This window comes from Mytilus edulis, chromosome 8 (assembly GCF_963676685.1).
Source record: "Mytilus edulis chromosome 8, xbMytEdul2.2, whole genome shotgun sequence".
In the NCBI taxonomy this organism is placed as follows: Eukaryota; Metazoa; Mollusca; class Bivalvia; order Mytilida; family Mytilidae; genus Mytilus; species Mytilus edulis.
In genome coordinates, this window is record NC_092351.1 from 33,288,778 (window position 1) to 33,315,931 (window position 27,154).

At 31.5% G+C, this 27,154-nt stretch overlaps 1 protein-coding gene across 1 annotated transcript; it reads right to left on the minus strand.

Moving 5' to 3' along the window:
- Nucleotides 1-12,461: 12,461 nt before the first annotated feature.
- LOC139485411 (transmembrane protein 272-like) lies at nucleotides 12,462-23,769 on the minus strand. Its single transcript, XM_071269879.1, has 4 exons — nucleotides 23,534-23,769; nucleotides 19,715-19,774; nucleotides 15,843-16,049; nucleotides 12,462-12,991 (listed from the first exon to the last, which is right to left on the minus strand). The coding sequence occupies exons 1-4, from the start codon at nucleotides 23,646-23,648 to the stop codon at nucleotides 12,774-12,776; spliced, it is 600 nt and encodes a 199-aa protein (XP_071125980.1). The 5' UTR covers nucleotides 23,649-23,769; the 3' UTR covers nucleotides 12,462-12,773.
- Between the last annotated feature and the right edge of the window lie 3,385 nt (nucleotides 23,770-27,154).

A 27,154-nucleotide genomic window follows, 5' to 3' on the forward strand; every position in this document is an offset into this window, starting at 1 on the left:
ATCTATATTATATATAAATTCATTATTTACATTTATTGTATATCATGGTACTTAACTTTATCGAATGAAATGTTTGACATAGAACTTTAATACAAGAGATATGTAGCTTATCCAAATCTGCTGACACCACGCACCCCTACATATTTTACTGAATATTCAACATTTTCCAACTAAATAGGAATCTCTCGGATACTGTATAATACTTTATCTAAACAAAATCTTCTATATACTAATAGGGAAGAAATCAATTTATTTTGATATATGTTTTTAATAATTTACATTTTACCAATGTAGGAAAATGCAGTTGAAAGTAGGTGTAATGTTATATGCCGCAAAGAATATATGCCAAATTAGTTCAGACAGTCGTGAACGGTACTTTTGGTATGAAAGTATTTGAGATAGTTATGTTATGTGTAATAATGACTTGTAAAGATAGGAATACTATAAACTATTGTATAAATAATGTTGAGCGTTGTTGGTTTGTAGTTTTAAAGTGTTTTCCTAATCATAACTTATATTACTACACAGGTTAAACACTTGACTTTCAACAAATCTTATTCATAAAATCTCGTTCCATAATTATTTGATTTGATCTGAGCTGGCATATCTTCCGTTTTAATGTGTTTTCATGTATTTTACTCTATCAGTTGACAGGGGAAATTATAATACCAATTAACAAGATTTTATATAATAAACAACGTTTTGTCAAAACTTCTTTCTCGTCAGTCAATCACGACAGCCGTTAACGAAATGCAAAAGTTTGAAGTAGAAAGTATCAAAAGTTGTAAAGCAATGAATCCAATTACTGTTAACATTTGAAAGCCAAATCAAATTTAGGAATAAATACGTATCGAGAGGTTAAGTAAAAATTAAACTAATCCAGACTAAAAAAATCAGTTATTGATTATAGAGAAACACCTTATTAGAGCAAAAGCACTGATGAAAGAGCGTCCAATACTTTTGGTGACTTACAAAACATCAAAAGTGGTATTGACTAACGAGAAGTTGTTCAGTGACAAAAGAACTAAATGGCAATAAAAAAACACATCAGTCGAAGAAATATTGACAATACCGTAATCAGAAGACAAAACCATCAGTCGAAGAAATGCAGGTAATGTCATGACTAGATATAAAACTACCAGTCGTAGAAATACAGACAATGCCGTGACCAGAATAGAAAAAAAAAACAACAGCTGTAGAAATACAGACATTATCGTGACCAGAAGGAAAAACTATCAGTCATAGAAATACAGACAACACCGTGACCATAAAATAAAACCATCGGTCGTAGAAATACAGACAAAACAGTGATCAAAAGATATGAAAAATAATCATTAAAACCCAGGCACATCTCAAATTGTTCACAAGTGAAGCTTATAGTTATGCTTATGTTGAAATTTAATTATAATCTACAATTAATGTATCATGCCATAGAAATATTGGTAGAAGCAACACGGTAATTATGGAATGAAAAGTACACAAACAACATAAAAAAAATGCAACAGCAGCATGAACCCAAAGTATACAAAACGGGTTTAGCCTCTTATCACAGTGCATACAATACAAATAACAAAGTGTGAACGTATACACAATCAAATGAATTATGTAATTAATATGGGCTTCGATCATTCTTTATCTGATTAATATACATCAACATCTCGTAAAGCCAAAACGAAAACCAAATGACAGCAATTATTATAATTCACGGCTCCGACGACGGAACTTGATTATATTATTCCGCACAGAAATAGATGTAATAGATGATTTTATAAAATATCTGGCATTCAATTTTCCCTAAAATTTAACAAAAGTATTTATCTATTTACGTACGAAAGTAAATATTTATATAGATATTCAGCAAACAAATGATCGAACTGTTTGACAAATTCATATGAATGGAAAGATTAAATTATCGATTCAACTTTAAAGTGAAGGAACGATTTAAACAGGTTAAATGACATTCAAACATCACTACTTGACAATATATTAATGATTGAAAAGTTTGAGATTTGCTTATTTTCTTTGTTTTAATACCTTTACAAATACAAAGACTAAATAATGCAATGCTGATGTTAAAATCTGTACATCTTTCGGATAAAGTTTCTTGGTTTGCCCGTTTCTGGTGAACGTTTTGTTCTGTCAACCGTTGCTTTGATTAGTTATTTAGTTAAAGAATATCAAAAAAAGTTAGAGATATATATAAAGTCGAGTAAAATATGGACAATACAAAGGCAAGTAACGAAAAATACACAGGCGAGTTAAATCAAAACAAAAAGAACAGTATAATTACAAAAACCCCTTAATTATGCATAATAACGAACCGTTGAAATATATAGAAAACATATGAACCATATTCCGTTTTGTACAAATAAGAATAATTGTGTTATCAGTTAAAAATACAAACAATAGGATTATTAAAACAACAACAACATATAAATAACAAAACTATAGACAGTAATTAAGACAAACATGTATGGAGATCTGTCTCATTGGCACACAAACCACATCTTCGTATATCTATGTAACACAAAAAAGTAAATAATTATTACAATACTATTTGACAACATACTTGCTGTATACAGTCATCATTTCAGTTATCATATGTATATATATACATATATTTCACTTATACTGTTAACAGTATCATTCAATATATCACATACTTCTGAACAAAATATGAAATCAAATATGTTTTCATTCCTGATTCAATTAGACAGAGGACAATTTGAGAAATTTCATAAAACGTTTTGATCCTAAGGTTTTTAAGTACTATATTTCAAATAGTATTGTAATAATTATTAACTTTTTTAACGCTACATGTTTGTATTAATATCTGTCAATAGTTTTGTTATTTATATGTATTTTATAACAAACAAAAGGACATTTTGTTTTTTTACGTACTGGTTCCCATATTACTAACTAACTAACTATCTAACTAATTAACTAACTAACTAACTAACTAACTAACTAACTAATTAACTAAATAACTAACTAACTAACTAACTAGCTAACTAACTAACTAACTAACTAACTAACTAACTAACTAACTAACTAACTAACTACTAAATAGTAACTAACTAACTAACTAACTAACTAACTAACTACTAAATAGTAACTAACTAACTAACTAACTAACTACTAAATAGTAACTAACTAACTAACTAACTAACTAACTAACTAACTAACTAACTAACTAACTACTAAATAGTAACTAACTAACTAACTAACTAACTAACTAACTAACTAACTAACTAACTAACTAACTAACTAACTAACTAACTAACTAACTAACTAACTAACTAACTAACTAACTCACTCACTCACTCACTAATAACAAACAATAGACAAAATACCCACATCAATATTATGCAATTATTCCCCTGATGAATTTCTAATCAAAATACATTTGTCTACATATAAAAGAAATCTTTTGTGAACATTTAATATCTAAATTTATCAAAATTATCAAAATTAAAAAAAACATGGTATAATATTAATCATGTCATCATTAAACTTCTTCATTTCGTATTTATAGAGGTTGCATTCACATATAAAATGAAACTCATCTTCAATTTTGTTATCAAAACAATGTTTTCATATTTTTTTATCCAAAGACGTATCTGCCTTTTTCGATGTTCTAATTGTGGTTAGAAATTTTGAATTTACAAAACTGTCTAATATATTGTTTTGAGATATTCAACTTTGTATAAGTCTCAGGTTTATATTCCTTTTTATGATTTATGATATCTGTATTTCATCTCACAGAGACATAACTAGGGATTGTTACCAGTATGGAAACACAGTGTATTGGCGGAAATTTAATTCTGAGGAAGATCTAAAGATAAGTAAAAGGGTACTACAGAACTTTCCTAGAAGTTGATACATATACATGTTAAAATTATGCCGCACTGCCCTATATCATGACCTTTGAATAAAATAGTAGTGCATATTAACTTTTCGTTCTAGGATATAATATTTTATAAAACTTCATACTGATAGTAAAAGTGGCATAGTGTTAAGTCACAAAGGGAGTTCATATGGAAAATTGCATTTTTCTATATTTACAGAATTGCAACCCTATAAATGTCATGATAAAATGAAATACATCCTCCAAATCTTTATGGCATAAGGAGCGTATCCTATTTTCTAAGGCTGATTTAGTGTATCGACAACGTTTAATAGCTATATAACTATTAATTCTTCCTATTTTTGTATATTTTTGTAACACTTTTAACTAATTCATTTACAGGTACATTTCAAGTTTATTATTTACTAGTACTTCACATTTTCAGGTTCAAGTTTTTTTTCTAATTAATCGAATTATTATCATTAAAAAGACAATTTTCCTAAATGTAATGGAGTTTCATGGAGATTCAAATAAGAGGTGAAAGTAATCGTTTTTAGAAAAGGTACATAGATTTTCACAAACATGAGTGAAATTGAATTAAGATAATTAATGTAACATTTTAATTTTTGAAGCAAACCCTTTGTTTAATTACTTGTCAACTTTATAAACATTATATACAAAAACTCTTTTTCATTTCAGTTTAAAATATTAAAACAAAATCCTACAGAAGACGTAAGGGTACATCCACGATTCAGATAATACAACTGTATTTCCTACCTTTGAAATTACATAAAGTAGATTTTGGAAATTTGATTTGGAGTTTTATCGATTACTTTGAAACATATTGAGATTCGCGGGATTTGTGGTTCTCCACAATATTTGGTGTGACCATATCTCACTACCATAAAGTGATATGGGACTGACACAAGAACTGAAAAGCTTCATATTGGATCTTATCATAATAAAGCTTTTTTTAATACAAATAACAGTAGTATACCGCTGTTCAAAATTCATAAATCGATAGAGAAAAAACAAATCCGGGTTACAAACTAAAACTGAGGGAAACGTATCAAATATAAGAGAACTACGACACAACAGAGACACAACACCGAAATATAACACACACAGAAACGAACTATAATGTAAAAATACCTTTAAATCCTTTTTACAAAGGAGATTTACAGCATTAGTTAAAATTCCTGATAACTTGAATAATATACATAAGGAGTTGTATTCTGAGCAACATTCAATTAATTCATTATTCAAAAATAAATTATCAAATTATATGTGAATTTACTGTTTTGCCCAGTGTTCAAAGCTAAAAATAGGAAGGTAATTTCGGAACGGAACACACAATCAGTTAAAAAAACTTAGTGAAATAGTCCTACAATCAGATGTCTTTTTTTTTATTCGAGCTGCACTGATGTGTCTTACGCGCGTCTGAAGCAAATACAAAATTGCAATCCTTGTATCTATGATGAGTTTATTTACATACACTGGGTATTGGTGGAGTTTGTATTGCCCGAGAGTATCACCAGTCAAGTAGTCCTCAATTGTGTGTTAACATGAGCTATCATTGATATAGTCATAATTTTAAACTAACTGTTTACAAAACTTTGAATTTGTGGAAAACTAATAAATTTTTACCTCAGGAAAAGGTTACCGTAGCTATATTTGGCAACATGTTTAGGAATATTTGGTCCTCAATGCTCTTCAACGTCGTACTTTATTTGACCATTTTAATTTATTTTGATTCGAGCGTCGACGATGAGTCTTTTGCAGACAAAACGCGCATCTGGCGCATATACAAAATTGCAATCTTGGTATCTATGATGAGTTTATTTGTACAGGAGACGCACGTCTGACGTACACAATTTTAATCATGGTACATACGATAAATCTATTCACTGTAATTAAATTTGTTAAAGTAAACACAGTAAAAAAAACATATTTACAAGGAATCTCGCATAACATTCCAAAGCACAAAAAAAGTGAAAATTTATGCACTATAGTAGTTGATTCATAAACTCGAATAGAATCAAATAAATGTTTTCAACACTGACCTTTTTTGTTCTGATTCTTATGTGTAGGACAGTTCTTATGAATGCATTGGATATTTAATTTTTGATTAACCTTACAGTCTTAATATATGTGCATGTGTTAAACCCAATATATGAATATTGATATTTCTTATCGTACTTCCCACCTACAACTAAAACCAAATATTTAGATAACGGATTAACATTACAGTATCTTAAATCTCGGTCCAATTCATATAATGTATTGTTTATACGTGTAAATCATTTACAAATGATTACCTTGCCATACTTTTGATTATAATATCTTAATGAATTTTATGTGATAATTCCCACGTTTTCAAAACTTCTTTTTTCGTTAGTCGATCACAACAGACGTTCATGAAATGCAAAAAGCTGGAAGTACAAAAGTATCAAAATTACTATTTACATTCAGAAGCTAAATTAAGTCAACGGAATAAATATGTATCGAGAGGATAAATCAAACATTTAACTAATGCAGCATATACTCTTGACCTAAAACAATTAATTATTGATATTTTAAGCACTGATTACAGAGCTTCCAAAACCTTTAGTTACTTACAAAATACCTGCCGTATTGGCATTTGGAAAAGTTATTTAGTTAAAACGACACCAAATGCCTATCAGCAAGAGTGCACACGCTGAAATGTCTCGCCTTTTTTTGTTTTTTTATTAACGTTTGCTATTATGTTGTTAGTCCTAAATATAAAGCTTTACTACAACTATCTCATAAACTTAAAATGATAAAATGGTCAAGGGCGTAAAAATCAAACAGGAAATAGATAAACACCTTACAATCATTTAGTTCACTACATAAAGTTGACCAATAGCTTATTTGGTTTTGATGTTATATTTGCTATTCTCGTGGGATTTTTTCTGATGCTTGGTCCGTTTCTGTGTGTGTTACATTGTAGTGTTGTGTCGTTGTTCTCCTCTTATATTTAATGCGTTTCCCTCAGTTTTAGTTTGTTACCCCAATTTTGTTTTTTGTCCATGGATTTATGAGTTTGAACAGCGGTATACTACTGTTGCCTTTATTTATAGTTTCTAAGAAACAAACCTAATCACGAAAACTAAACATTGACCAATGAACCATGAAAATGAGGTCAGATGAACCATGTCAGTCAGAAATGTTCAGCTTACATTCCTTCCTTTCAACAAATATAGTTGACCTATTGCTTATACCAGTAGGTTAAGAAAAACCGTCCAAAACACAAAATCTGAAAACTGAGCAATGAACCCTGAAAATGAGGTCATGGTCATATAAAACCTGCGAGACTGACATGTACATCATAAAATATTTCCATACACCAAATATAGTTGACCTATGTATTGCATATAGCATAAGAAAAAAGACCAAAACTAATACAGACTATCCATTGACCAGAAGATAAAACCATCAGTCGTAGAAATACAGACAATACATAAACCAGAAGATACAAACATCAGTCGTAGAAATACAGACAAATACATTGACAAGAAGATAATACCATCAGTCGTAGAAATACCGACAATACAGTGACAGAAGATAAAAACATCAGTCGTAGAAATACTTTCTACAGACAATACATTGACAAGAAGATAATACCATCAGTCGTAGAAATACAGACAATACAGTGACAGAAGATAAAATCATCTGTCGTATAATGAAGACAACCGTGACCAGCAGATTAAACAATCAGTCGTATTAATACAGACAAAACCGTGACCATAGGTTAAAAATATCGGTCGTATACATACAGGAAAACCGTTGCTAGAAGATTGAACCTCCTGTCTTTGGAATACAGACAGTATCGTGACCAGAAGATAAAACCATCAATTGTAAAATACCAAAAAAAACCGTAACCAGAAGATATAACCGTAACCAGAAGATAAAAGCCATCGGTGGTATAAATACAGACAATACAATCTTAGAAAATTATACCAGCAGTCGTAGAGAAAGACAAACAATACCATGATGAGCAACTAACAAAAAAATGTAAGACATTAAGAAACAAAATACAGAGCAAAAAGTACCTCATAAAAAAAAACCCAATCGAAAACTTTAAATAGTCAGAATTCGACTCTTTCGTCATGCTTATGTTGAAATCTAATTCACCTTTTCAGAATCTAAGTCTATTTATAACCTCATTATTCGTACACCAAAATTTAAATAACGTTATGCCATTGGTTGAATTTCTATGATTGTTTTGAAAATTTTAAACCGACCAAAAAGATTTGATGTACGTTCTTGGATATATTACCCATAATGCATTTGAACTTTAGTCGGTAATGAATTTATCATGCCATAGAAATATTGGTAGAAGTAACACGGTCATTTAAAAAAGCACAAACACAACAACGACACATAATGCAAAAACAGCACAGCATGAACCCTAAGTATACAAAATGGGTTTAGCCTCTAATTATGGACAGATAACTTGTACTAGATATACAGTTCATACTTTACATATAGACAATTTTGAACGTTGGCACAATCAAAAGTGTTATGTCATTAATATTGGTTTTCGACAGGATTTGATCCGATAATTAAATAAGGAAATACAGAGCTCAAATTTTATATCTTTTATCTCGTAAAAACATTTTTTTAACAGCAGTTACAATTCACAGTTCCGACGAAAGAATTGGTTTAATAATTACGCAAAGAAATAGATGTAATATATATTAGAAAATCAGAGCTTATTCAACTTCCATAAAATTTTAATGAGTGTTTACTTATTTGTATACGAAAGTAAATGTTTAAACAGATATTTAGCAAACAAAAGATCGAGGTTTTTTGAAATTTTCATATAAATGGATGAGTTAAATTTTCGATTCATATCCAACATGGAACCTTCAAGTGACGGAAAGATGTATTAAACCAGGTTAACAGGCTGACAACCAACACTACTTGATAAAGAAAAATTGAATAACAAATTGATTGATTGTTTTTTTTCTTTGTGTTTACATCCGATTCAATAAAATGACTAAATATTTCAACAATGTACTAGAGTATTTATATTTTCTTGTCGGTTTGCACACTTCTGATGAAAGTAAATATCAGAAAAGCGCTTTGGAAGGGCTAAAAAAGAAAGAATTATGTCTTTAAATCGTTGCTGTCATTCATTTATTAGTTACAGAATAAGATTAAAGGTAAGATAATTACACAGTCGAGAAATATACACAGACAAGAAAAGAAAAACATAGACAGCGGAGTAAAATCATAACCCACAGAATATTGTACTAAAAAGTACTCACACTAGGGGTTGTTTATCAACCTATGACTACCCATGCATTTCTCGTAGGTCGGTATAAAAAACAATCGCTGAAAATCCAGAAATACCTGGATAATACGAATCCTTTAAAACAAGGGATACATGTACCATATCCTGGAACTCATTGTTTGTGTTGTCTATTGTTCAAAGCTTTAATAAGGAATTAAACTTCGAAGAGAACACACAATCAGTAAAACGACGCGAAGCGATTAATGAAATATTCCTACAACTAACAAGAGATAATACCATTGTTTTATATGCTTAATTATTACAGAAGTTAATTCGCGTTTTTCCAAGGCGTTGTGAGTTTGATTTCTATTCCATTAATTATTTTTAATAAATAACAATATAATTGTTTTCGTAAAACAGTGCGGAACGTTGATATACAAAGCCATATTTTCATAAAAGGATTTTTGAATAATTATTCTAAGCACGAACATGACCATTTATGCATAATATCAGATGATAAAAAGAGATTTCTAACTTCGAACTGAATTAAAATGATTAGTTTTCAACACTGACCTTTTTCTTCTGATTCGTCGGTGTTTGACTATTCTTATGTATATGTATTGATTTTTGAATACTTTACAGTTAAATACATGTACATATATGCATTCAAATATTAATATTGATATAAGTACTTTAATGTTTAATACACTTAACATAATCGCAATTTTCGTTTAGATTTCCAACCTACACTTAATACTATATATTTAGAAAACAGATTAACATTACTTCGTCATATATTTCTGTTAAATTCATATATCAATTCAAAATGTATCGTTATATATACCATTTATAAATGATTGCCTTGTCATACTTTATTCTTAAATGAGTTGATTATATTAACATAATTCATATATATTTGTTTTGCCAAAAACACCATGTTTCGTTAAAACAAATTGTCTAGTCTAAAGATAATGTCATAAAATAACAATCAAAAGAAGACAGGGAAGTTAATCATTTAGCAGAAAAATAAAACTAAAATATTGATGCAATAAAGATAGAATACATTTAATTTAAAAATGGAGTTTAGGTCAGGTCAAATGAAGATATATAATACTCATATTAACAATGTTATGCAGTAACATATAAAATGTATTTGACGAGATCAACATCGTCAATTGATGGATAAGTATATATATATATATATAAAATGGCTGAATAAATATTCAACGATTAATCTTACAGGGCAATGGATCATGTAATATGATTCTGTACACTACAAATATATATATGCAGTTAATAAAAAGTAAAATAAACCTGGTTTTAAAGCTAGCTAAATCTCTCACTTGTGTAACTCAAGGTACGGTACCTGGTTTTAAAGCAATCTAAATCTCCCACCTGTGTAACTCAAAAGAGGGACGAAAGATACCAAAGGGACAGTCAAACTCATAAATCCAAAACAAACCGACAACGCCATGGCCAAAAATAAAAAAGACAAACAGAAAAACAATAGTACACACGACACAACATAGAAAACTAAAGAATAAACAACACGAACCCCACCAAAAACTAGGGGTGATCTCAGGTGCTCCGGAAAGGTAAGCAGATCCTGCTCCACATGTGGCACCCGTCGTGTTGCTTATGTGATTACAAATCCGGTAAATAGTCTAATTCGGTAGGTCATATTCATGAAAGGGAAGGTATGGTACCTGGTTTGTTTTAAAGCAAGCTAAATCTCTCACTTGTGTAACTCAAGGTATGGTACCTGGTTTTAAAGCAAGCTAAACCTGTCACTTGTATAACTCAAGGTATGGTATCTGGTTTTAAAGCAAGCTAAATCTCTCACCTGTGTAACTCAAGGTATGGTACCTGGTTTTAAAGCAAGCTAAATCTCTCACCTGTGTAACTCAAGGTATGGTACCTGGTTTTAAAGCAATCTAAATATCTCTACTGTGTAACTCAAGGTATGGTACTTGATTTTAAAGCAAAGCTAAATCTCTCACTTGTGTAACTCAAGGTATGGTACCTGGTTTTAAAGCAAGCTAAATCCCTCACTTGTGTAACTCAAGGTATGGTAACTGGTTTTAATTTCGATATTTATTTTTGGACTGAGGAAATTGAAAGAAGACACGATACTGCTAAAATCTAAAATGAATGAACTCGAAAAAAAAGCTGAATAAAAACAATAACAGAATTATAGACCATAAAAATAAGATAAAATACAATATGACTTTTATCATATCGCATTGACTGAGATATATAAACGCTATGCTACATTTCTGAAAGGGAAATTTGGATTAAGAAATAAAGCTAAATAAAGTCGTAGACTGTTGGGTTTCCTGTTTAAATAGTTTTACACTAGTCATTTTGGGACCCTTCAAAGCACGTTGATCGTAGTGAGTGAAGGCTTCGTGTTTAAGACCGCAATTTGACCTACAATGGTTAATTTTATAAATTGTGACTTGGATGGAGAGACGTCTCATTAGCATTCATACAATTTTTTCATATATATACTTAAAAATGCTTTTTTTGTGAAAAAGTTCGAAAATATTAGATAACACTTAAAGTTGTATGTTTGCGCATATATTTGACTGTAAACATTTGTTTTATCATATTAAAAACGAGTAGGGCTATTTAGTTTGACTTTTGTCGTATGATATTGACCACAGAATCAAATGTTCATTGACAAATTATTGTTGTCTATATTAAGATGTAAGATAATGAAAACGTCAATATGACAATTGAACAAACTAATGCTAAAATACCTTTATTATTGTTTCTTAAGCAAATACAAGTAAATAATGAGTTGCATAGAAAATAAAAACAGAAATAGTGTTAAAACGTTTATTACTTTAGATATAAAATACTCAAACAAAACTACGGAGCCCCGCTAGGGGCATGCAAAAAAAAATTCACACATATGTCTGAATATATATATATATATACAACTCGTCTAAACATCAACCCAACAATGTTAGATCTGTAAATTTGCTTTCGCAAATTTTTGGTTCTTCCCTCGCCGGGATTCGAACCCATGCTACTGTGATATCGTGACACCAAATCGCCTGCACTGCAGCCGTCCCGCTAGACCACACGACCACCTGGGCTCTCAAAAAAAGAGCTTTCGGTGGCATGTGTTACCTTTCCACGTCAGTTTTAATCTAGCGGCGTACTACAGTACATGATATATAAGGCATGAAGATGTTATTGTTACAGATCAGCTAAATTATCTATAGTAAAGGATCCTACAAATTAATGTAAGATACAGTCACAGAAAATAATTATATTCATAAGTACGTCTGAGTCAGTGACAACCCTACAACAGATGTATCCATCCATATATATATATATATATATATATATATATATATATATATTGTACGCACAAAATAAAAGAGTGTGCTCTTTTTTATTATTTACATATTATAAACTCTTACATGCATAAGACAGATGGTATCTGTAGGAGAGGACATATTTGAATTCAATAATATAAAGTGTTCTATATCTATCCTTTTCTCCTTATTAATATTTCCACTCATCTTCTTATAATGAAGATAAATTGACTGATACTTTTTTATGAAAAAAACATCGCTCGTGTAATTCTAATGCTATAAATGCAGTGTCATGCACTAAACTACAAGAATACCAAATACTGTCACATAACGTTCCTTATACACCATATTTACTAAATGAATCGTATGCAGGCTTATTACTACAGCAAACCATTGAAATACAACATCCACAGCAGAGGAGAATAATGAGTCCCGTAACTATGTGTGTACCAGTAATTAACCAAAAGGAGAAATAAAATAATGTTGGTTGACAATATTCGTCACTCGATTCATCTGTTGAGAAGTGTTTATACGTCGTATAAACCCAGTAATTACCTGAAAATATATGAAAAGCCAAGTAAAAATAATCCAAAGTTGTTATATACAGTTGAAATCTAGACAACAGTTGTAAAACAAAGTAAATAACCAATAAAACATATTCTGGTGCGATGTTTTTATATTAATGTCTTTAAAACACAGGTTGTTTCCAAAAAACGATATGATTAATCAATAGTCCTGAAGAAGATGATTACCATTATCTCCTAGAATGTCATTATCTAAATCACTGACATTTTAATCAATGATTTAACAAAAATGAATGCACCATATACATATTATTTCTTATTCAATGTAATGCATAGTTTTCAACCGGAAGTGGCAAATTATCTAAATTGTTTTATTTGAAATGTATAAAAAAAAATATGTATATAACAAAAACATTTAGTTTGTTTTAAATGACAGAAAACAACAATTAATATTAATACCAATAAGAACAATATTCAAAGATCTAATTACAGCGTATAAAAGTTAACCTTTTATAAAACGTTTATGTAAAGGATCGATAAATTTACCAGGATCGTTTCTTTATTTTTAGGCAGTGGAAACAACATCTGCATAAAATGAGGATGTGATATTTCGCTTGAAATAGGTTTTAAGGTATAATCGAACAAACCAAATCCTTATTTCAATGGAAATAGTCAGTAAACGTTTTAAGCAATTTGTGGTTACTTAATCCCTGACTTAATATAATTTACAACAATTATATTTTGTACATATTAATGTTGGTAAATTACAAGACACAAAAATCTAGCAAGAGTTAAAACACCTATTAGATAACCTAATAATTGACGACAAAAATCCAATATCAGTCAATGATGAATGGCAGCGCATACATGAAATCTACACTGAAGCCAATAAAAGGAACAAGAATTCAATAGACAAGTATACAAAGAATGGAAAAACACCTGAGACTTGGAAATCGATATATGAAATAAAAGAAGTGAACAACAAAATTTGTCAAAAACATTCTGGGAGAATTAAGGAAAAGCTGTGAACAAAATATACAGAATGCAAAAAAAGGTAAAAACAGCAATATTAAAGAACAAGCGAGATTTTCTGAAAGACCTAGCAAGAGAAGCAGAAACTGCAGCTTCAAATCAGAGAATAGGACAGATTTATCAAGTAACTAAACAACAAACATGACAAAGTGGTAAAACAAGCTACGATAACTATGCCAATTAAAGACAAAGACAACAATAAACTAACACCAGAACGAGATCCATACTTCAGATGGAAGAAACATTCCATTTTCCACCTTCATAACAACAAATACAGAAAGCCTTTAAAAGCTTGAAAAACAAAAAGGCATCTAGCATAGACCAACTTAATGTAGAACTTTCTAAGATAGATCCAGTGCTATAGGAGGATACTTTACACCCAGTATTCCAGAAAGTATGGAAACAAGCTGTTATTCCGAACAGTTTGTCTGAATGCAACATCATATATATACCAAAACTAAGAGACTTAACAAACTTCCACAACTGGAGAGAATCACCTTACTATGTATTCCAAGTACTGTATTCTGCATAATTTTGATATCAAGGATTATAGAGTCTGTAGATAAGAATAGAATCAGCTTGTTTCAGAAACGAGAGAGGCTGCATAGACCACTTATTTGTCCTACAAAACATATTAGAACAGTGCCATGAGTGGCAGAAAGAACTGCTTGTATTATTTGTGGACAGCTTACACCGGGAAAGTCTTTGGGAAATTTTGAGTAGCTATGAAATACAAAATAAGATAGTGCAACGCATCAAGCAGTTTTATACAAACTTCTCTGACACTAGTTTCCTTGTAAAATCTGGAGTAAGGCAATGATATGTTATATCATCTGTGCTTTTCATAATTGCCATTGATTGGGTAATGAGAACAACACTAGTACCGGACTTAGATAGACATTTTGTACCACGATTGAGGACACAGACGATGCAGATGATACAGCAATTTTATCCAATACCATAGACCATATGCAAGAGAAGACAAAAAAGCCGTGGTGAAGTGGTAAGGGCATCAAACACCTTACACAAAGGTTCCTGGTTCGATCCCCGTTCCGGAGTGAACATTTCAGGGAGTAAATTTTTCGGCTTTCGCTTGAAACCATGGTTTGAAAATGATGATAGTTCGTCGAAATGGGACGATAAATTGCTGACCCATTGTTAAGAGAGAGCCATATCTCTTGCACGTGAAATAAACCATGTAGATTTTGAAAAGGAGCACACTAATGCCGCTACAAGGCAGCACACGCACCCGCAATGTAGAATGGGATTATTATAAGTTGCAATAAATTGTTTCCAAATACACTTTAAATAAATATATTTAAATAAAGAACAAAGAGCTAGAAAAAACTGCTAAAATGATTGGACTTAAGATCGATGCCAAAAAGACAAAGTTAATGTACTTCAACACAGAAAGACACCCTGCGTAAATCATTAAAAAAACACGTTGATGACGTCAGTCATATGACAAAATTTTGTCTATGAGATGATAAACAAAATACTGTCAGCCAATCATAAGTCACGTTACATGAAAAAATTGAATTATAGATTGTATATAGTAAGACGATGACTTATCATAAGTTGTTATCACTTGCATCCAATCCTATCGATTAATAATATAATCAGTAACTGGTAATAAAAATGCATTTTTCACATTATATTGTACCAAATATTTCCCTTTTTCCGTTGTTCTTTTTAAAAACAGGTGACATAAGTAATTTTGATTATTTTGTTTCAAAACGCCCTTCTAAGAATATGAATTGATATTGTCCAATGAGAACTTGTATTTCAAATTGTGATACCTTGCATATTTTAATTTACGTATATGAATATATATTTTACTTGATACACACCTAGAATAAACCATATACATAGAAACAAACCAATGATTGCATCACATGCACCTTTCGGTTTGCTTTCTTCCTGTTCTCCAGCATTGTTACTGGCTCTACACTTGTCTCCCAAACTCAACAAAGACTTCACAATGGCAAAAGCGCCAAATACGATGAGGTAAATAGGAATATATTTCTGTTTCGGACAGTCATGTAGGTATAGTCCTCCTGAATAGGAAAAAAAAAGGAATCAAGTTAAGGATATTTTCAGTTAATATAAAACTGTTTCCAAAGATTATATAAAAACGATAACTTTAAGAATGTAATATGTGAAAATAAAGAATTGAATTAGGGCTGGCTATTTTGTGTTGATTTATAACTCACGTGTTCTAGTGTTGTTTTGTTTTGTGATTTACACTATTAAGAGAAGAAACATTTTTTTATATGATAGATTGTAAAACTAAAACAAATCGTGTTATCTGTTGAACGTATACAATAAAACGTAAATCGGTGATAATTAGATTCGAATGTCATGTAAACCATAAGATGATAACTGCAACGCTTACTTATAACATGTATTATGATGCCTTTTACTCTACAATTGCATATCAATCAAGAGATGTTTCGGTCGTCCATCTCTCAGATTAGCAATTAAAATTCTATGACATAGAATGAAAATCTATACTATTAAACGAGAGGACCTCATTTTGTGTGTCGCTTCTCTTCCTTCAACAATAAACTAATCATTATGCCTTTGTGTCCTAGGTACCATGCATAGTCGCATTTGTCATCCTTGCTTATGAATATTCAGTTTGGGTTATTTTGGGTGAAAAACGAAAATAAAGGCGTCCGGATATTGTTACCGTCACCGGACGGAATTTTAAGTCATAGTATGTATGTATGAATGTATGTATGTAGATCCCTCCGTCTACGGAGCACACCTTGAGGGCTGCGAGGATACAGTGGAATCCGTGTACACTACCTATCGTGATTAATGGAGATGTTTCATTATAGTATTTACCACGTTTAATATTTACAAGGACAATCCCCTCCCCAACTCCAGGGAGTGGTAGGATTCCGGGCAGAATATGTTATTATGGTGGAGAAAGCCGAAGAACTCGAAGAGAACATAACTTTTAAATTTTAAAATTTAACAAGTACTTTGAGACTGGACTTTCATTTCGCGTTTTACTGTATACTATGATCATACATATATACGTATACAATACTGATATGATCATGTATACGTATACTATATATAAAATGTATTTGCTGTCTACTGTAAATCCCAAGTTTAATATCGAGTCAATATATACTATATAAGTGATTGCCGTGGAAAGTAAGCTTGGAATTTATAGTAAATATCAAATACACTTTATTCATAGTATATATATGTTCATAGTGACAACGCGAAAAAAATTAAAATTAACAGAAAAAATAAGGGACTTTCGAAAAACGGGGCAGGGCCAACAAAATTCTGTTCCCAAGTACATATGACTTTTTATAACTTTCCTGAAATTCTCCACTTATAAAATCTTTTACAAAATTTCATCCTATATGCCCGCGATTTCGAGGGTTGACTATAGTATACTTGAAATACACACTTTGCCTTGAAAGTCACATTTAAAATTTAAAAGTCTCAATACCGATATCCGGTAGTTTAGTTATGCTTATGATATTAAAGAGAAGATGTGATATGATTGCCAATGAAACAACTCTTCACAAGTTATCAAATGACAATAAAATTAACAACCATATGTCACCTTACGGCGTTAAATAGTGAGCAAAGCCCACACTGCATAGTCAGCTATAAAAGACCCCGAAATGATAAATGTAAATCAACGCAAACGAGAAAACTAACAACCTTATTTATGTAGAAAAAATTAACGAAAAACTAATATTTACCAATCAACAAATGACAACCACTGAGTAATAGGCTCGTGACTAGGGACAGGCATATGCATACAGAATGTGGCGGGGTTAAACATATTAGCGGAATCCGAACCCTCCTCAAACATGGGACAGTGGTGTTACAGTACAACATGAGAGCGAACTATCAAAATCAGTTGAAAAAGACTGAACTCAGCTTAGATGGCCATGATAAATGAAAATGCATCTAACAATAACACAAAGTAGACGTCACCGGGTACTTATATATCGGAATAGCAAAAAGACAGTAAGTACTGATAAGAGAGTACTCGCAATTACTGACAGCTAGTTCAAAGCCACTAACAACAAATGAGACTAAATTATCAATCAGTATATATGCAACATCCCATGGATTTAGTGTAAAGGCGTCATACTCAGTCAGAAAAAGAAATGACATTGTGCAATGTCAAGATACAAATAGTAGATCCATGAACGTGTATATGTATGTAACAATAATATTTAATTTGCTTTTAATTAACTGAAAATAAAATCAAAGTTCAACCCAATCAAAACAATATTCAATGATATAATTACAGTGTTTAATTGGTAATCTTTTATAATACGTTATTGAAGGATTGATCGATAAGTTTACCCGGCTCGTTTTTAAATATCCGGGCACGATAAACAACATTTCCGTAATAATCAGTATGTGCTATCTCGTTTGAAGTAAAAACTAAATCTGAATATATCTATGGAAGAATTAAGTAAAGTATTTAAGTAATTTATGGTATCGAAATCCCTGGCTTAGTAATTTACCAGTAATACATAGATTACGTTCGGTAAAGTAAAAAACACGGGCATAGCGAACAAGTTGTGAAATATAAACACCGTATGATGGTGCCAAAGGAACTTCAATATCCAGAAAGAGAAAAGTAATAAAAGGGAACGCTCTTTTGTCGTAAATTTTAGTTTGAAGTTTCCTTTATAAAACCGAAATATCTAAATCTAGGAAATGAAAGTATGACCGTTAAAAGTTGATTTATATAAAGTAAGTTCCTTTGTGTAACTTTCGGCAGTTTATTTAGAAAATTCTTGATTTTTTAACGAAAAAATATCATCAAGATAACGGTAAGTTGTTGAATGTTTTGTTTTTATATATGGCTCTCTGTGGAGCGCACGGACTTGAATGTAGATGAATATAAAATTTCACTCGTCAGGACGTCCATGTAGTATTTACGGCATACCACCGACACATTGGTGGCTGCTTCGTCGACCGTAACAAACACAATCCGTTTTGAAAAATCTTGAAGTTTATATCTTTTTTTGGAAATAGGCGTATCATGTACCCTTTTATTCATTTCTACTTTATGTTTCAAATGCGATATTCTAATATCTACAACATCCATACTTTTATTTGAATAAGAATAAAGAGACTTTGTATCAGATTTTTCCCGTTTTCACCAATTCAATGTTCACAAAACGAGGAAAGAGCGACTTTAGTGACCTGAAGACACTTTTTCCAATCTATTTAAGATGGAAGACGATAATTTCGTCCTTTTTCCAATTATTTTTTAACCTCCCTGTCCTAGACGATAACGAGCCCCTCCCCCTCTCCCATAATAACATTGTCATAAGGATCATAGCCTAACTTCGATGATTCACAATTTCAAGTTTAAGGAGTATTTTGTTTCTACATTGACGTCTGATGTTACCGACGTAAAATTAAAAATTAGACTTCTGCTGTTGTTTTTATGTGTATGAAGTAATAGGTACTTCTGTATTATCAAAATAGGAAGGTATAAAGTTTTGAACGGTAGAATCAATAAATATACCCAATAAGTTGATAAAATCAATACATCGGTTAATATATTTAATTTGCAGACAGTGCCGTTTATAATCTTCAATTTGTCGATACGCAGGAATTTATTTAAAATTTTGTGTTTCTGCTCTTTGCATAAGAATTACAATTTTGTTTTGCTACAATTATTCACATATTTTTTTCATACAATAAAATGACAAATTACCTATTACTATAGCTGCTATTGGCACTGCTAAGAACACAACTAGGAAAACTGTGGCAATCACTGAAACCAAAGATAGACCAACGAAGTGAGTATTTCTATTAATTTATAGAAAATGCCACGAAATAGTAAATCTTACAAATAAAATACATATCAAACACAGACAAAAAGTATGAGAGAGATAACAAAAACACTTTTATATTACTTAAGTTTAAAGCTAACTATACATATTGTAGGTTGCATTTCTGTAAATATTGACAATGCAATTTCCCATAGGAACTCCTTTTACGGCTAAAACTGTACCACTTTTACTATGAAGTTTTGAAAAAAATCTTATCCTAGAATTGAAAGTTCATATGCACCACAATTTTTTTCAAAGGTCAAAATATAGGGCTGTGTAGAATATTTTCAACGTTTATATACCCTGAACTTCTCAGAGTTTAAACGTACACTAATTTTCTTAACTACCCCTACCTCGAATGAAAGGTTACCACAGATTTCAATGTAAACAATATGCACGTGTTTATTTACTGGTAACATTCCCAAGTTCTGTCTCTGCGATATGGAACACAGAGAGCATAACTGGGAACCAGTATGTAAACAAAATGAATTTTCTATGAATATTCAATTACTCCCCAAAAGAGGCGTGTTTTGAGAAACAGCTGTATTTACAAAGTGCAACCTATACAGACATTTATTCAAATAGAAAACTCTCTAAAATCAGTTTTTCTCACATTAATACTCATTTATCAGAATTAAAGTCTTAAAGAAATCACTGTGTATACTCTAAGTTTTTCTTTACTATACATTTTATACCCCCTCCCCTGTTTCAATTTTTTAAAGAATTTGAAAACAAGACATTAATTATTGCCAGCTTACCCTATTTGCATATTTTCTGATAAAAATGTCTAGCACCTGTTAAAAACTGTTTTGATAACATATTGAAAGCATATCAGAATATCATAAATGTAATGTTTAGCAGTCAATCATTACAACATTCAAGATTATATAAAGTATCCAATCCAGCCTCTATCTCCAGTCCACATCTTACTGTATGCCTATTTGTCAATTAAAGAACACATTTTCTGCCTCAAATGGACAATTTAGAATTCTTGTCACAACAGTATCATCTTTAACCATATATCTGACACAATTTAGCTACTATATATACTAGAAGTGTTCAAACAAAGCCATATTTGCAATAGTTGTATGTATGCAGATACCAGTCTGAGATATAAATTCACTTAAAATGTTGTAGAGATGACTGCTAACATTTGATTTTTGCATAACTTCCAAGCACAGTTATTGTTTTGTATATCAAGAACTTGAAAATCCTAAAATCATAGCATTTACAAGTTAAATTATTTGTTTTATGACCCAGGGGGTAGGCAATTTTCTATGTTTCTTGCCCCTGGGGCCACAAATTTCCTAAATAATTCTGCTGTTTCTAGCAATTTGGAATATTTAGTACATATTCAGGATAGAACACACTATTGTAAGTTTTCTTGAGATATTTTTGTTTTTCTAGCTTGTATTTATTATGCCGTGGTGACAAAAAAGCAGATTTAGGTGTTGCGGCTTACTTTTGGGTTATCGAAAGGACACAAATACCCCATAAATAATATTCAGGAAGGATCTATGAGTTTCAATGACTGCGAAGAGTAAATGTAAGCACTTTTTAACAATTTAACTTACAAATATGCAAATATTATGATTTAATTTTGTATCCAGGACTTTAAGTAAACTATGCCTACTGTAAACTGTGAATTTATGCTGAGTCATCATATTTAAGGCCCAGGATTCTATCAATCTTCATTAAATATTTATAAAACTTCTTATTTGAGTTAATTTCTTTAAAATCTGTGAAATAAAGCAAATTTGGTTAAATTCTGAGTGTTCCCCTTTTTCACCCTATATAGGTTGCATTTCTGTAAATATTGACAATGCAATTTCCCATAGGAACTCCTTTTACGGCTAAAACTGTACCACTTTTACTATGAAGTTTTGAAAAAAATCTTATCCTAGAATTGAAAGTTCATATGCACCACAATTTTTTTCAAAGGTCAAAATATAGGGCTGTGCGGCATATTTTCAACGTTTATATGCCCTGAACTTCTCAGAGTTTAAACGTACACTAATTTTCTTAACTACCCCTACCTCGAATGAAAGGTTACCACAGATTTCAATGTAAACAATATGCACGTGTTTATTTACTGGTAACATTCCCAAGTTCTGTCTCTGCGATATGGAACACAGAGAGCATAACTGGGAACCAGTATGTAAACAAAATGAATTTTCTATGAATATTCAATTACTCCCCAAAAGAGGCGTGTTTTGAGAAACAGCTGAATTTACAAAGTGCAACCTATAGCATTTTTACACAGTACACTATGCCATTTGAGCACTAGAGGTTATATACATTTATTGAAGACTAAAGGGTTGGTTCCTAATCATATTAAACCAAAGATTAATTAAACGTCTTTACTATGTTTACTGCGTCTGATATACATGATTCGATATAAGACAAACTTTGCTTGCTGGAGAAAAAAAACCCTATTGTCTACAAATTAAATCAAAAGGAATAATCATTATGTTAGAATATACTAGAATATTGCCAAAGCAATCATACCTTCTTGATTCTTGATCGTCGGGGACTTACAGTCTACGATAAATAGTAAGGCAATTCATAACATTGTTTATTGCTGTCAGTTTCTTAATAAGGAAATGGGATAAATTAGGTGGATTAAACATTGATCAATGAAAGGTTTATTGCATTTTCAAATTGCAGTTAAAAAACAAAGATGTCTAAATAAATTCTTTCAACTTTAAGAATTAAAATACAATGTTCATAAATACGTCGCTTTTTCTTCGCAACCAATATAGAATCTTCCTAAAGAATGCATTTCCAGTTGTTTCAAGATATCAACGTAGTATGAACATTTAATCTAAAGATCTAGAGATGCACAAAACATGAATATGAATGACCTGGTAAATTTAACCCTTTTAACCATTTAGTTACAATAATCTCATCAAGGGCCTATCCAACCATTTAATGTATATTTTGCGACTATGTCCATATAATAAAAACAAAATGCTACCAATTCGCAAATGTACTGAGTTAATAAAATTCTTTTATATAAAAGCATCATAAATGTTATATTTCATATAAATCATTTGTGAAAAGAAAATCACAAGAAATACCGACCTCTGAGGAAATTTCAAAATGGAAAGTCCCGATCAAATGGCAAAAATTTAAAAGCTGAAAACTTATAAAACGAAGGGATGTTTGACTTGGTAATGGCATTTTATTATGTTGTAAATTGTGGATTAAGTCTGAATTAGAAGTATTTATAACTTTCACGTATTATCGTTAACGAATTTGGGGGCTCGGTTGCCTAGTGGTCTACAAATTACTATTAATGGTGGGGTTAGTGTTGCTTATTCTTATATGTTGTGTCATGTGTACTATTGTTTGCCTGTTTGTCTTTTTCAGTTTTAGCCATGGCGTTGTCAGTTTATTTTCGATTCATGAGTTTGACTGTCCCTCTGGTTACTTTCGTCCCTCTTTTACTACTGTAATATTTCGGCATTAATAACTGAGGTTGTGAGTACAAATCCCGCTCGTGTCTGTGCACTTAAATAAAATGTAAATTGACTAGGATTGTCAGTTTTTATATCGAAGGTATTAGCGGTTTTCTACAGGCACTCCGGCTTCCAATCACCAATAAAGACTAGACGCCACAAATTAGCAAAAAAGCGGTGCTTAAAAGTTGCGATAAAACATAAAAATCAAATCAAATGCTAATGAATTGTTATACTTACCCGAATTACACACAATTCCTATTGATTTACGTGCGAAATCGACATTCCCATCCGAAGTAATCTTTGCTTTAATAATTTTACCATATAAAGAGTTATAAGATGGTGGTGCGTCCATGTCTAAAATGTTTATGAGATCAGATGAAATCACAATCTGGAATAGAGGATGAACTCATTATCTTTATCTATATTTTATATAAATTCATTATTCAAATTTATCGTATATCATGCTACTTACAAACTGCTCAAAGTCTGAAAAGACCAGATTTTGTGCTCGACCAGTAAAATCAAGCACACATTTTACTCGACAAGTCTCGACAATGTCTCGACAGAAATTAACTGTACTCGACATGGTCTCGAATTTACGTAATAAATCTGATGCAGTACTTGATGATCTTGATGTAGACTGAAATGATCTCGGCCAAGGCTCGACCAGTTTTGACTTGTTTTGGTCTGTCACGACCTGTCTCAACCTGTCTCAATTCAGTCTCGACCAGTTTGGACCTGTTTCGACTAGTCTTTAAATGTAGTCTTGACTGGTGTAAATCAGCCCATCTAACTTTATTAGATATATATCTCACAAAATTATAGATCATTTGGTGGTTTGGTTCATTGCTGTGAAATTAAAGAATTTTCTTAAAAACTCTACAGCTATCTCAATTATATTTTGATCTTACAGAATGTCAGGTTGTTTGGTAATTTGATTAATTGCTGTCAAATTTGAAAAAAATACCTAGGAATCAGAAGGTAAGATAGCTGTATAGTTTGATGAGAATCCAAGTTGATTTGAAAAATTGATAAAAAAAATTAAAGTGTACGTTCTGAATATAGTCCGAACTGAAAGTTCTAGCTTTGTTTTACCTTGATACTGTTGAAACAATTTCGAGACTAGTCGAGTAAAATGTGTGCTCGATTTTCCTGGTCGAAAGCAGTTGTAATGTTATATCAAGCAAAGAATACTGTAATTGTACATTTTTTACGCGGGTACTTATTTTCGGCGAATTGCGTATTTCAAACAAGTTCGCGGGTATTTATTTTCGCGATATTTCTCGAAAATGTAAAAAAATAACTTTTTTACAGTTGTAATTATTGCCTTGTGTGTAAATCTGACCTGTATTTAAAGTAAAAGCGTAAATAGCTGTCGTGTATACTGTATTTAAGAAAATGCTTAAATAGCCGTCGGGTAAAATATTTGTAGTAAGAGTACCGGTAAAAGTGAACTGATTTCAATTTCAATTTATTCGTTTGTCATTCTTCATTTGAAATTCAACATGTTAAAAAGTTGGTTAATTCAGGAGAAAGACAAGCCTCCTATTCGTCCGTTTTTGTCTGATCCTCGTGAGGCTTCTACACCAGAGAAGGGTTAAATGGTTGTGTCAGCTGACGAAAACGTAGATAAAACTATGACAGCTTCTTCAAGTAAAAAACGCAAACGAGGTGAATACAATCATTATGACAGTGAGCAAAAGCTGCAAATGGCAAAATACGCATGTGAGCATGTTTCGAAAGCAGTACGGCATTTTAGTAAACAGACAGGAAAATCCATAAATGAATCTACAATAAGAACTCTTAAAAAGGGATACTTGCTAAAACTGAAAATCCAATCGTCTGACTCTGATACAGAAATATCACTTGAAAGTCAAAGATGTGGATAGCCACTGATTCTCGGAAAATACGATGCTGAAGTTTAGGAATACATACGAAATTTATGACTAGCTGGTGATATTGTTAATCGTCCAATTCTGGTGGCCGCTGCGCGAGGCATTATAATGGCTAAAGACCGCCAGCTGCGTCATGAATTCGGAGGATGCATTGAACTCTCTTATTCTTGGGCTCAGTCATTTTCCCGGCGCATGTAATACGTAAACAGGAAAGGTACAAAAGCAGCACGTAAAATCCCAGATGATTTTGAAAAACAAAAGGATTAATTTTTAACGGCTATAGAGTTACAAGTTCAGAAAGATAAAATTCCGAGTGAGCTAATCATAAACTTTGACCAGACAAATGTATATATTTAAGGTGGCACTGTAGTAATTGCATTCCAGAATTTAGGTTGCTCTTTTGTGTACCCTACTTAGGTAAATGTATCTAAACAGTGTGATTGGACAAAAAATACAGTATCAACTAAACATACTTTCCCAAACTGAGGGATGAATCAGGTGTAGAAAAATATGAAATAATTTTACATACAGATGAAAATGAATTTTTGAGAATTTTTTTTTATTTTGTATTCACTGCACCATAAAAGACCTAAAAGTACTAGTGGCCTTAGGTTTTTGAAAATAGCAAAAAAAGTAAACGGTCATGATACATATTTAAATTCATTTCTGAATAGTAAAATAAAAGTACTTCAGTTAACTGTGAATGTAGAATTTTTTGCAGTGTTAGAAAGTGGTGAAAATTCTAAAAAGGCTATCATTGTCCCTTATGGGCAAGTAACTACTACCGTGCCACCTATACCTGTTGGTGACTATACTTTAGATGAAGAAGGTAGCAAACAAGTGTCTATTACGGGTCTCGAGGACAAGCGACAGATTACAGTTTTATTGGGTGAAACATTGAATGGGAAATTTATATCGCCACAATTGATTTATCAAGGAAAAACTGGTCAATGTCATCCTAACTTTAAGTTTCATAAAAATTGGAACATTACACAGTCAGAAAATCATTGGTCAAATGAAACGAACATGCTCGAGTATGCTGACAAAGTCCTTATTCCGTACGTTTAGTCCGTCCGTGATAAATTGCCGTTATCCAGAACAAAACAACCCGCTTTGTGTATTTTCGATGTTTTCCGTGCTCACAGAGTTGAATCATTCATGACTAAGTTAAGCGAGAATAACTTTCGCACTCGTTATGTACCAGCATCTTGTACAAACGAGTTACAACCATTGGACGTTTCAGGAAATGATGAGTTCATACAACTGGTGAAATCTAAGTTCACTGAATGGTACTCTGATCAAATCATGACTGGAATAAAAGCAGGCAAAAAAGTTAATGACATTAAAGTCGACTTAAAACTTTCTACTTTAAAACCACTACACGCTGGATGGTTAGTGCATGCATTTCAGAATGTAAAAGTTGACAGTTATATATGAGGTTTGGTTAAGACCGGTATTGCTGGAGTGGCACTCACATGATTATAGTAAAGCTTTCAAAAACATTGTCTGCTACTATACACACATGTTTGTAAATCAATCAATAACAACAACAATAAAAAGTCATATGGTTCAAGGTAATCTCGAGTCATTATCGTTTCTTTGATCTTTAATTGGTTTTTACTTGTCACCTGTTGATATTAATCTAGTTTGTTTATTTATCGGATTAAAAGGGTTGTAAACATGTCATGTCATTGATGGTAAGGTCAAGTTTACATGCATTGATGGACAGCTTTTTTTTAGGCAAAAAGTTGGATTTAAATTCGTGTGTATGTATTTTTTAATAAATACACCTCGAAAATAAGTACAATTACAGTATATGCCAAAGTAGTTTAGACAGTCGTGAATGGTACTGCCGGTATGAGAGGATTTATGATAAGCATTTCATGTGTAACTATGACTTGTAACGTTTGTTTATTAAATTATTATATACAATTGTATAAATCATTTAAAAGGTTGTAGGTTT